Below are 13,143 nucleotides of genomic sequence, written 5' to 3'. Positions count from 1 at the left end.
TAGCACTGTAATTGAGCTTTGATAACAAATATTGACAGTGTTTGGTGTAATGAGCCAGTGTTTTGTTACATTTTTTTGAAGAGGAAATATTTTAGCTTCAAGGTAGAGAAAATAGAGTCATTAAAAAAAAAACCACGCAAAAAGCACAAGTGTCTGGAGATCCTTGAGAAAGGTAGACGTCACCCTTGTTCGTTCTTTTCTGAACATATCTTAGAGAAATAAAAAAAAAAATTTAGATCAAGTGTTAAAACTCTAGAATCCCCATCCTCGTGTTGACTGCCAATTAGCATTAAGGAGAATTCATGGTCTGCCACCTGCTAACACCATGTATGGATCAACTTGGTATCACTGTCATTATGAATCTATACTCATAGCTGAAAACTAGCATTTCCACTACAGTGCCACATTAGTTCTGTTGGAAAGCACACTGCATGGCCTTTAAGTTGTACCAGAGGATTTGTGCACGCAACTTTTGTTGTTCACAATTCTGGCATTACCATTTTTGCCGTGTTGAGATCACATTACTGAGATTGCATTGACAGTAGCTGTAGTAAGTCAGGGTCAAGTGTGAACTTTCGTGAGATGGGAGGTTTATCTCATTTCTGTAAAAGTTACAAACACAAGGTAGTATGTTTTTTTCCATTGTGTATACTGCACATGGAAAGGACTGTTTTTTTAGCTACCCATATATAGTTAATCCTAAGTAATTCATTAGGATTAATTAATCTAGTTAAGTCCTAACTGGAGTGATCTGAAGAGAACAATGACGTTAAGAATATTATCATGTGATGTGTATTTCCACCTTGATGGCTCATATGGTAAGTATTATTAGGGGATTGTCTTTTTTTTTTCTTTTCAAAGATTGACATGAACTAAAACAGGAAATTGTGGCTTGTATTCAGTGCCACCTTTGTCTCACTTAATGTATTGCTGGCTAACCTAGTGCCCTAAGCTCTTCCGTATACAAGATTTACAAAGAGCGCTGTAGACTGCTATTGGTTTGCTTGTTAGTATTACATGAATCTGAAAAATACTTCAAATGATGCAATCATTTCAGCTGCTATTTTTCTAGCATATTCTTACTTGTGGTGGTCTGTTTTCAAATGGATGCATTTCAGACCTCATGCTGTTGTTCCAGAAAAAGGAGATGATTCCTGGCTTTACATAGTGCCCTTTGTTGGAATCACATGATTGCTGTATAATAAAAATTATTGAATAGTGAATTTATCCTGTTGACTTCATGTAGCTATGAGCTTGTGTATAAAATGATAATGTTTCTTGAGCACAATGCTGATAAGTTGGGCCTATATAAAAAAAAAATACAAGCCCAATTGAATCTTCTCCTTTTTGTCAGGATAAAGAAATTTCCCTTGGTTTCTTCTCTTGGCAAAGTATATTTTCCTTGTCATTTCCCTCTGATAGTTGGCATAGTAAGGGCTCCCCCTCTTGTTTCTGGTCACTGATGAGAGCTTTGCTAAAGCTTGTTAATTTGTTTCAATTACATTGGAAATAATAGTTTTTGCTAGATTCTGGGAAAGCCAGATGCATTTCCCTCATGTATTTTGTTAATCCAGCAACTTGCCATGTTTGCTAAAGCATAAGGCTGTTTTAGCTTGTTCCTTAATTCATTCTGTTGAAATGCTAGTTGAAGATCAAGCTTCCTGTAATTTTTGTGTTGTTTTTCTTTCTTTTTTTTTTTCTTTTGCAGAAGAAACAGATGACAATAACAACACACACACACACACACGCGCACACACACACAAAACAAGCAACACCCCCAAAACCCAAAGCTGGACGTAGCTTAGTATGTGACTTGGTTAATATCTAGTGGCCAATCTGTGCTTGGTGTGATGATAGCTGTCGTGTGACTCACGATTAGCAAAGCGTAATGTTATTGATAACATTTGTATTGTTTTCAGGTTTTTTCTATTAATATTGATGGCTCTGATTTCCAAGAAGTTTTAAATGTTTCGGTTGACACTCCCGAAAATCTAGCAGTGGATTGGGTTAACAATAAGCTGTATGTGGTTGAGACCAGTGTGAACAGAATAGATATGGTTAACTTGGATGGAACAAACCGTGTCACTCTTATTGCTGAAAACCTGGGAAATCCTAGAGGAATAGCACTCGATCCAACTGTTGGGTAAGTGCTAAGTGTCAACTAATGGTGGAAGGTACCAGAAATTCCTCTATTCACATGAAAAGGTGGAGAACCAACAAACAGCCCAGGCTAGTTAGTTTAGAATCTTATCTAAAATGGTTTATACACTTACATTCTATTCTCAACTATTGTACATGTTACATTATTATGGGAGAGTGTACACTGCTTTTGTTCCCAATGTATGGAATCTGTTCTGTTGCAGCCATGAAAACAGGTGGATTGCAGTTACTTCCAAGACTAGAAGTTATCTGTAAATTTTTGTTAGCATCCACAGACCATACTATCTGAAATAAAGTGGTGGGATAAAGCTGGGGAAGCTACTGCCTCCCAGATCAGTGCTTCAGTAGCTTGGAGTTGTCAGTGATTAATTTCTGGCAGCACACTTAAGTCTGTATTTTACAAAGGACACTCAGTAGTTCTGAGGTTTTTTGGGGTGAAAATGTATTTTTTTCTTGATTTGTTGTATAAAAGAAAATGCATGTCTGTTCTTGGGCAAAAATTATGGAGTGTGTTTTTACTGTATGTCACATGTGAGTTAAGCTGATCTGAAAGAGTGCTGGATTTAAATGATGTCATAGTTTCTAAATTCTGTGTACCTTTTAGCCTTTTTTTTTTTTTTTTTTTAATAAATCTAAAGGAAACATGGGACTTTATTTTTTCTTTATAGTTACTTATTTTTCTCTGACTGGGATAGTCTGTCTGGTGATCCTAAAGTGGAAAGAGCTTTCATGGATGGCACAAACCGTCAGGATTTGATAAAAACAAAATTAGGTTGGCCTGCTGGAATAACTCTGGATATTGTATCAAAAAGGCTATACTGGGTTGACAGCCGATTTGATTACATTGAGACTGTAACTTATGATGGGCTTCAAAGGTAAGAGAAATATTACCCCTTGGAGGTTACGGATACATGGATTATTTTCTAGCTAGTTCTAAGTATTCCGGTGTCTAACAAAAAGTGATACATAAACGGTGTAAATTACAACATAATGAATGTGACATTCCTTGATACCTGTGGTATGTACTACTTGTTGAAAATCCGTAATTACTCTGTCATTCTTTGTTCTGTTTCTACACTGAATGCCTGTTACACTTTTTTTTACAGTGTGTGCTTTTATAGCCCATCACTATTAGTACGCATTTTTGTAGTGTCTGCTTTTTATTTTTGAATACTGTACATTGTCTTAGATCATCATCCTTTACATCTTTTTCATAAATGAATTTATTTAAACTATTAATCTATAAAGCACTACTTTGCATGATGGTGTTAAGTCCTCTGGATTTTTTTCTTTTTACACTTGATAGATTTTTGCTGTCAGAAATTATCACCCTACTGTGATGCTAGGGAAACAGTATCACAGCATGCAAGAAAGGAGCTTTTCTGTTTTTATGGGGCTGTGAGTGTAGTGTTAGAAGCCTGCTTATCTCTGCATTTGTGATTGATCTCTGTTACTCAATCACAAGAAAAACTTGTTTACTTTCAACATACCTCTTACACTGTGACTTGAAAAACAGTCCCCTGTTTGATTGGCAAGTTTATTGCTCAATGTATTCTTTTACTTGGAAAACTGTAAAAATAATGCTGATATCTTTGATCTTCTCCTTAATCTGTATTTTTCAAGGTTGTTTTTGCAGTTCTGTAAGGCAAGAAGGTGCTCGGTAAAATCTCTGTTTTTCTGTAGAGAAAAACTTGTTGCTAACAGCAACACCAAAAATTTTCTAAATGTTGTGTAAGCAGGCAAGAGGCAATGGCACAATGGCATAATTGCAGATAATGTTAAAGTATGGCTCTATGTAATCACATCTCTTGTGCCTGCAGCATCAACTTAAAACATTCCGAAAACTGTTAGAATAGAACTGTAGAATTCACACAATCTGTAGACCTTCCTACAAGACTACACAAAAATTATGTCAGTGTTATTGTTATGTGTTACTTGAGAACTTAAATGTCTTTCTTATCTCCTAGTGTTTATCCAGAACAATATTGTTAGAATTTCTTGCATAGAATATATATAACTTATTAGCATTTGATTTTCTTTGGCTTTACATGGGTACCTAGTTCAGGCCCTTTTTCCATGTCTCTCTTTCTTTTTCTTTTTCTCTTATTAGGTTGTTGTTTTTTTTTTTTTAATGCAGCCCATGGATTTTTTTTTTTTTTTTGGCCAGTGAATTTTTTACATTCAAGGCTTCTTGAATATATTAATGTTACAGAGATCTTTAATTTCCTCTATTTTTTTTCTATAATTTTCTCTCAGTTATTTTGATTACTTTTTTTTTACTCGCTATGTTTTCTTAGAAATCATTTTTGATTTGTTTTATGCTTACGCATTCTGTATATTTAACTTAATCTCTTCAGTTCATTTGGTCTTTTTTGTTCGTACTTAGGCTGCTTTTATGTCTATAGAAGCAAAAACTGAATATAAATGAATAATCCTGTGCCTTTTAGTCTGTTAATAACAAATATTTTCTATATAGTATTTTGTAATTAATTAAAGAAAATCTTTATAACAGGAGAACAATAGCTCATGGAGGCTCGCTAATTCCTCATCCGTATGGAATTACTTTATTTGAACACAATGTTTATTTCACTGATTGGACAAAAATGGCAGTGGTGAAAGCTAATAAGTTTTCAGAATCGAACCCCCAAGTGATCTACCAGTCTTCACTGAGACCGTATGGAGTGACGGTTTATCATGCTGCTAGACAGCCGTATGGTAAGATACTGACAATATTTTTAATGGAGATTTAAGAATTATCTTATGAAAAGTTGCTAAAAATAATGAAAGACTTCCTTTTTGAGACAAAGAGCTAACGATTGTAGTGCATACATTTTTAGGACTGGACTCTTCTATACAGGACTTTCATCCAGCTCCTCTTACTAAGGATGAGTCAAATGCAACATTTAAAAGTGAGGATTACAAAATGTGTTGGTATTTGGTGGAGTCAAACTTGTACTTGAACAGTTTTGGCATTTGGGACTTTTCTTCCTAAACAGTGCAGTGAGGGTACAGTTGGAAAAAGCTACCGATATGAGTGAATTTTGTGAGCTATAATTATGAAGTTGATCTCTGTGGAAAATTACCACCCTGATGATGGCCTCCATGCTGTGCACTGAGTATCTCTGCACAAAACTGAATACCTTGAATGCTGTTTAGCTTTGATGGGAATTCCAGGGTGGAGCTTGTGTTGTATGATTTCCATGTATTGTAATTTCTATGAAGTCCATATGTTTTATTGTGGATGATGAAAAAGTTCTGAAAAATCAAAATAATGATTTTTAAAAAATAATAAAAATATATACCAGATGAAATTACAGTCCTGTCTGTATTGTTTTTCAGTGAGAAATCCTTGTGGAAATAACAATGGAGGATGTGAACAGATCTGTGTTCTCAGTCACAAAACAGATAATGATGGATTAGGTTATCGCTGTAGATGTATACTGGGCTTTGATCTACACATAGATGGACGGCATTGTGTTGGTAAGAAGGGGCTGCGTGATTGTTGGAAATAGAAATGTTCCATTAACTCCAGAGATATTTATAGAACCTGTTCCTTCTCTTTGATAGCAACGTGATTTCTCTATGCCAAGGACTTCATGGTTTTCTGCTACAGCTCTTGTTGACAACTTTAAACATATTCTGCCGAGGCTTATTTCAAGCCCTAACAAGCTCACCACTTTCTGTGAGCATTTTAATAGAGTTTGATATGGAATATGTGTAGACAGCAGTATGATTAAGCTCTTAGCCCTAAATTCAAGCATGGATGCTTGGAGATTTTACATTATTTGAATGTGGGATCTACGTAACTGAAGTATTGTACAGGTTAAGTTGTTGTTCTCCCTTTATGGCAAGAGATTCAGACTTAGTTTGTGAGCTTCCATCAGCAATCTGCTGCTCTCTGGATGAATTGTTACTGGGAGGTTTACCATTGGTAGTTATTGGCAAATTAAGCCATGTATCTTTTATCCAATTCTGCTGTTTAATCGTGTAGTTATGCCTCTTGCTACTCAGATACGGTCTGGCTATATGGTGATTCCACAGAACCTGAAAATTTTATTTGTATGTATGATTGTAAAGAGATCAGCGTGAGAGATTTCTGCATCCATAGGGATGTTTTTTGTAAAGGTATATTAGGACCATGGTAACAAGGCAAAAAGAAGACCTGGGCACATCACTTAGAATTCTATGTTGAGTTTCTTCTATTGATTTTTTTAAGTCTATGTATATTTAAATTTGTATTTTCTTATTCTTTCTTTCTTCAATTTCTAGGATATTTAGTGTTGTGAAAGGAAAATAAATTTTTAATTAATTAATACTCAATTTTCTTTCCCTGTAAATAAATAAAGACTGTGTCTTTTATTATCCTTTGCAGCTGTGCAGCAGTTTCTGCTGTTTTCATCCCAGCTAGCAGTGCGGGGAATCCCGTTCAATCTTTCTACCCAAGAAGATGTGATCATACCTGTAACAGGAAGCCCTTCATATTTTGTTGGAATTGACTTCTGGGCCCAAGAAGACACCATTTTTTTTTCAGACACAAGTAGAGACATGATCTATAAACAGAAAACAGATGGTTCAGGTGAGAATCATTCTTAAGAAACATAGTGTAATTGTGATGAGGAGAGTACTATGTATATCCCTAAAAAGCCACACAAAAAATTCCTTTGTGACATATACAGAAAAATCTGCATCATCTCAGTAATCTGAAAAATGTTTGTCAAATATTGGTTCAACTCATATTAAACTCATAAAAGCTTAATCAAGTCAAAAATTGCCCTCAGTTATTTGACAGATTTGATGAGTGTGCTTGGAATGAACGATTTTTAACGCTTGTCACAACTTGCATTTGTCATCCTCAGACTATTACATCTTTAGATAGTGTAAGACTGAGTTTCTCTTTTTTATTTTCCTATCTGAAGAGTAGGATGTTTGTCATAAAACTTCAGTAGAGAAAAGAAACTTTACTGTTATGAGATTCTGTGAGTCCTGTTTGTGATAGTGTGAAGACTATTTCTATCAAAGTTGTAATAAAGATCAAATGTATAAGTCAACATATAGCCTCCTGAACTTGCCTGATGCCTTGGATCAGAGTAATGGTAGTTGCAGCTCACAGTCTGGTTGTTGACTAAGATGTAACTTGGGGACCAAACAATGCCATGTCTTTACTTTTTTCCTCTTTTGGATTTGTGCTCCTGAAGCATATGCCTCCTTCACCTGGAACAAAGGGCATCCGTATAAGGGCTTTATACTAAGTAGCACAGAATCATCATTTTTCCAAGGGAAAACCATTAATTTTGTGAATAGAATAATACTTTTGGGTTATTCCTTCTGATCCTGAATGTGTACAGTGATTGTATCTATTGTAAATTCTAGGAAGAGAAATTCTGACAGCTAATAGAGTGGAAAGCGTTGAAGACTTGGCCTTTGACTGGATCTCTAAGAATCTATACTGGACGGACCCTCGATACAGAAGCATAAGTGTAATGAGGCTTGCAGATAAATCTAGAAGAGCTATTGTTCAGAATTTAAATAATCCTCGATCAATAGTAGTTCATCCTGTCATTGGGTAAATAGTCTTTGATTCTGTCTTGAAATTGTGTGAATGAGCTAACTTTTTTTGTTCAGTGCATCTCAAAGTTATTTAACACTAGCTTTAACTCTTTGTATGCGTAAGTCAAAAGGATCAGGAGAAAATTCTTGTGTCTTTGCAGCTACTACCCGGAGAATGCATTTTTGCGTGATTCTTCCTCCTTGTAAATTAGTTAAATGAAGTCCAGTTTAAGCAGAGTATGGATATATCATGTTGAGAGGCACAAGTAACTTAAGATCATGTTGGAAATTGTTGTACGCAGGATAAATATTATCGATACCACTAGTGACTGAGGAAGGAAGGGAGGCCAAGGCAAAATACGTGGGTTTTCTTAAGTATGGGGTAGGTAAGTTCTTAAGTATGTGAGCTTATGTGTATTCTGGTGTGTTCTTTCAGGTATATATTCTGGACAGATTGGTTCCGTCCTGCTAAAATTATGAGGGCCTGGAGTGATGGATCACATAGCTTACCAATTGTGAATACAACTCTAGGCTGGCCTAATGGCTTGGCCATTGACTGGAGGTAAGAACAATACAGTTGCGTCAAACTGTGAGCGCTGGCACTGCCTTGTTGAAGATGTTTGTTTTCCAACTATATAAAAACCTGTAAAATGCAAGGTTTTCTCAGACAACACCCCCTTTCCTCCACTGGAGTATCATCTCGACTGATTTACGATTATTATTAAATGTTAGTTCTTCATAATAAATATCGTGTCCTTTGAAGAGATAAAAACATTTTCATTATTTCTAGTTCTCTAAGACTGTATTGGGTGGATGCCTTTTTTGATAAAATTGAGCATAGCACCTTTGATGGACTGGACAGACGAACTCTTGAACGTATTGTTCAGATGACTCACCCATTTGGCCTTACTATTTTTGGAGGTAAGTCTGGCATTGAAAAATACTACCTGTTAATATCACAGAATGGTGTTCATGTGATGGTATGTGAGTATATGAGATAAAACAAATGTTTTTTGCAATATTGTGTTTTGACTAGATATCTAACTCATTTTAGTCAGGTGAGCTAACTCTTACTGCGACAAGACAGATAATGCTGTAGTAATTATAGCTTTCAAATTGGGATGCTTCTCTAGAGATGACTAGCAATTTCAGGATTTTATTACTTATATGTAGAATTTATTGTTGGATTTATGGTGTGTACAAAGAAGAATAACGGCATCTGACCCCATTGGATATTGTGCAAAAACCTCTTCAGGATGTTCTAACCCCTTTAAAAAAAAAAAAGGTCCTAATGAATTATTTTAAAAACTGTCGTAGAATTTGAAATATCACTAGAGTCTGTTATATCTTGCATTAAGCAATATCTAAGAGGGTTTTTTTGTCTTTGTTTTTCCTAAGTTATATCTGTCTGTAACTGTAACTTCATCTTTGCTGTGAATGATGGAAGTCAGTTAGTCTTTTTCAGGAAATAATTATGAAAAAATACTACATTTACATGAAATGCCTTGCAGTTCTATCTTATGATGCTTGATATTTTATGTCATTTTGCACTGTAACTATTGTTTGTTAAATGTCTTTCAAAACAGGTTATGCCTATTTCACTGACTGGCGACTTGGTGGAATAGTTCGAGTGAGAAAGTCTGATGGAGGAGAAATGACTATTATTAGGAGGGGCATTAGTAACATTATGCATGTTAAAGCATATGATGCACATTCCCAAATAGGTGAGCTCATTTGTTGTACAGGTGGAAGGTACGAAATACGGAATAAGAGAAAATATTTTGGGACATTCATTCAAGATGTTTTGTTCTCAATTTTAAAATGGCTTAACTTAGTCACAACTGTGATGTGTGAGAGACACAGCACAGGCACATGGCAGTCTCATGTTCTACATTTGAGTGACTTGTGACTGCATATGGTTTTTCTCCACCATATCTGTTTCTTTATTTAATAATCTTGACAGATGGAATTTTGATTCCATTGAATCTTGTGTTACTTTATCACCAATTACAACCCTGTGTTTATCTTTACCCAGTAGAGGTTTTAGTTAATCAGAACTACTTGTTTTGAAGGATTGGATAAACTAATTAAACTAGATTAAATTATATTAATTAAACTACTATTCTTAAAGTATTACTGTGCATAAGTCTCTTTTTCTTCTTTTTACTCATCAATTATATGCAGTTATATGATCTAAAAAAGGATTTGATATTGTAGTCATCTTGGTAAAACACCCAGTGCGCTTATCAAAGCTTACACTAAAGTTCACTATCTATTTGGTGTCCAAACATTGGATCAGGTATGCTAGTCTTGCTTAGACAAAAGTCCTAATTTACTGTAGAATTTTTTTTTGCAGATATTTGCCAAAAATTAGCAGAAATTTTTGACAAAATTGTATAAGGAGTTTTTGGTTTTCTTTAAACTTGTGCCATTGAAGTTTGTGTAGAATGAAGGACTTATTTTTGGCTTCCTACTGCTACTGCCAGTGAGCTTCACCCTATTTTGCATTGTAAGCAGAATCAGATTTTGCTAAAGCATCTTTTTTTTTTTTTTTTTTTTTAATTCTTTTGCAGTTACTCTGCACTTTTAATAGTATCCAACCTGTTAATCAATAGTGTATACATACATCTTCTCTATCACTCTTTAAGGCTCTAACTACTGTAACAGAGGAACAAATCCCAATGGAGATTGCAGCCATTTCTGCTTCCCAGTACCAAACTTTCAGAGAGTTTGTGGTTGTCCGTATGGCATGAAGCTGGCTTCAAATCAACTGACGTGTGTTGAAGATCCATCTAATGAGCCACCAACTTTGCAGTGTGGCTCATACTCGTTTTCCTGCAACAATGGAAGATGTGTGCCTCGATACTATCAGTGTGATGGCATTGATGATTGCCATGATAACAGTGATGAACAAAACTGTGGTTCTTTAAGTAAGTGCTCCTTGCAATTTACCATCAGTATTTGGTGATTTTATTTCTGAAAGTTTGATGTGTCAGACTGATTTCCTTGGAATAAAATCTGATCTTTTTAGGGTTCTGTTTGTAGATAAATCCTGAGACCAATTTGGAGGATAAGTTACTTTGAAAGTAACAGGATAACTCATAGGGAATTCAGCATTGGACACTTGAAGATGTACAAAAATATTAATATCTAACTGGATTCAACATTCTTTTGAAGAGTATCAAAGATGTCTTTTCTAAAGAAAAAGTCTACATTTATTCTTAGTTTTTTGTAAATTTGAGAGACATTGAAATATCACTTTCTTGTTCTATTTTAACACGTGGAGAAGGACAAAAGGTCTTAATAAAGTTGAAGGCATTTAAAAAGAGCACCATAAGAAAAATGACAAAACCGTGTGCATTGCCTAGCCTAATTCTGAGGTTAAAGTAGTACCTTTATTTCACTTAACAGCTGAATTAAACAGATTTTTTTCAGATTTTCATTATGTTTGGGCACTTCTGAACTATTTGTTAGATCTTCATTTTCACAGTGAAATGAATTAAAAGATAAATGAGTTTTTATTTCCTGCTTTTACTGTAAAATGATTTAAAAAAATTATTTTGTTGATCAAGTGAAATGGAAAGAACATATTAATATCTGTATTTCTTAAAGTACTGAAGAGTTCTTGGCTCTTGTGGCATGTTTGGTGCTCCTTTAGAGTTAATTCTTTTAAATTACAAACAAGAGAATAGCATGTAATAATTAAATGTGCCCCTTAATGCACAGAAGTAACAAGTATGAGTAAGTTATAAAACCTGTTTCTTATTAGTAGGATATTGTAGAATAAATCTTTTTTGGGAAAGGAAAGTATAAAATAAATGGTTACTTGAAGAATGATTTTTCTTGCTTTCTTTTTAGATTGGTGTGAAGTCTTAGTAATTTATAGCTTTTTATTCATGCAGCTTAAAAAAAAAAAACAAGAATTTAGTTTGCTTTTGCAACAATTTTGCAGCATGACTGACATTTTCATTTTAAGCAATTTGCATTTTAGAATTTGATGTGTAATTTAGATATTCTGTAAGCATAGTAAATATTTAAATATATTTAACATGCTGGCAGAGAAGGTAAACTTTGGAGATCATTATAAAAATGTTCTCTTCTTTAATTTTTTTTGTTTAGACAATACTTGTTCCTCATCAGCTTTCACCTGTGCCAGTGGACAGTGTATTCCAAGTCGCTGGCGTTGTGATAAACATAATGACTGTTTTGATGGCAGTGATGAATTGCGTTGTCCCACACAAGGACCCACATCATGCCCTGAAACTCTGTTTACATGTGACAATAATAGATGTATTCCTAGGATCTGGCTATGTGATACCGATAATGACTGTGGTGATGGGTCAGATGAAAAGAATTGCAGTGAGTATCTGAACTGTCTTTTTAAAACAAACAAAACAACGAACATCTGTGTATGTCTATATGCACAAGTCTGTTAGTCTAAAAATGAGAAATGAAATTAGGAAGAAAGATCTAGTATCTAAGTGGGATTAACATCTTTCAGTATGTAAGATGTTGAAAACTCACCTACTTCAAGCTACCAGAGCCATGTAGAATGAAGAAAAATAATTAAAAAGCAGTAAGAATGTGCAGCTATGATATTGTAATCATGGTGCGGCATAACGTTACCCACTACAACTTACAGCAAAAAGCAACTGTATCTCACACAGTCAAAATCCATACTCAGTGAGCAGTTTCAATAATGACTGATGGTGTGGTCAACTAATTTAATGTTGATCTTTTTATCCAAAAATATCTGTAATTATTTTGCGGTGAAGTAAGACAGTTTTTCAGTCTACTTTAATTTGCATTATTTTTCACTAATTGGAATGAACTGTTTCTTTTGCATGAGACACAGTCTACATATGAATAAATAATTTCTTGATGTTAATGTAGCAGTGCTTGTCATTTGGATGATTGCTAGCTGCTTCAATGCAGATTGCAATTTAGAGATACTGTTTGTATATTGTCTCTGTATTATGCTGATTTCAGATAAGAGAAAATAAACATGGCTGTGATTACTGTCATTCTTAACAGCTTTCACAGGTACTTGTGAACCCAGGCAGTTTCAGTGTCCAGACCATCGCTGTATTGACCCGTACTATGTCTGTGATGGGGACAGAGACTGTGTAGATGGTGCTGATGAGCATGACTGCAGTAAGTGCAACCTATGTTTGTTCCATCTCTTTATTGTTTCTTACTGTTGTGCCCTGAAGGGTGTTTGGTGACCTCATATTACGAATCTAGGATAGTAGATAGGCATAATAAACCTATCCATGAATTAGCTCTGTTAATGATACTTGTTTTAGTATTTATAGTAAGCTCTTTGATCTTTTGGGTGGTTTCAGAGGGCTGAAATCTAAGTTTTCTGTAGATTTCAAAGTCATTGCATTTTCTGCATCACATAGATATCATAGTCCTCAGTGGAATTTGGACTTC

The 13,143-nt window shown here is 34.8% G+C and overlaps 1 protein-coding gene across 7 annotated transcripts in view; it reads left to right on the top strand.

Moving 5' to 3' along the window:
- The window catches only part of LRP2 (LDL receptor related protein 2), a 118,497-nt gene that overhangs the window by 42,481 nt on the left and 62,873 nt on the right, over positions 1-13,143 (top strand). For all 7 annotated transcript variants that reach the window (XM_090143974.1, XM_090143977.1, XM_090143976.1 and 4 more), the window contains 12 exons: positions 1,920-2,143; positions 2,829-3,035; positions 4,673-4,875; positions 5,500-5,640; positions 6,533-6,736; positions 7,531-7,723; positions 8,144-8,269; positions 8,498-8,628; positions 9,294-9,431; positions 10,356-10,637; positions 11,827-12,066; positions 12,742-12,861. In XM_090143974.1, the coding sequence (XP_090000100.1) occupies positions 1,920-2,143; positions 2,829-3,035; positions 4,673-4,875; positions 5,500-5,640; positions 6,533-6,736; positions 7,531-7,723; positions 8,144-8,269; positions 8,498-8,628; positions 9,294-9,431; positions 10,356-10,637; positions 11,827-12,066; positions 12,742-12,861 (2,209 nt within the window). The remainder of the gene's footprint in view (positions 1-1,919; positions 2,144-2,828; positions 3,036-4,672; positions 4,876-5,499; positions 5,641-6,532; positions 6,737-7,530; positions 7,724-8,143; positions 8,270-8,497; positions 8,629-9,293; positions 9,432-10,355; positions 10,638-11,826; positions 12,067-12,741; positions 12,862-13,143) is intronic.

This window comes from Phasianus colchicus, chromosome 7 (assembly GCF_987193195.1).
Source record: "Phasianus colchicus chromosome 7, bPhaCol1.hap1.1, whole genome shotgun sequence".
NCBI classification, from domain to species: Eukaryota; Metazoa; Chordata; class Aves; order Galliformes; family Phasianidae; genus Phasianus; species Phasianus colchicus.
Note: the sequence above shows the minus strand (reverse complement) of the source record. Positions and strands in the feature narration are given on the sequence as shown.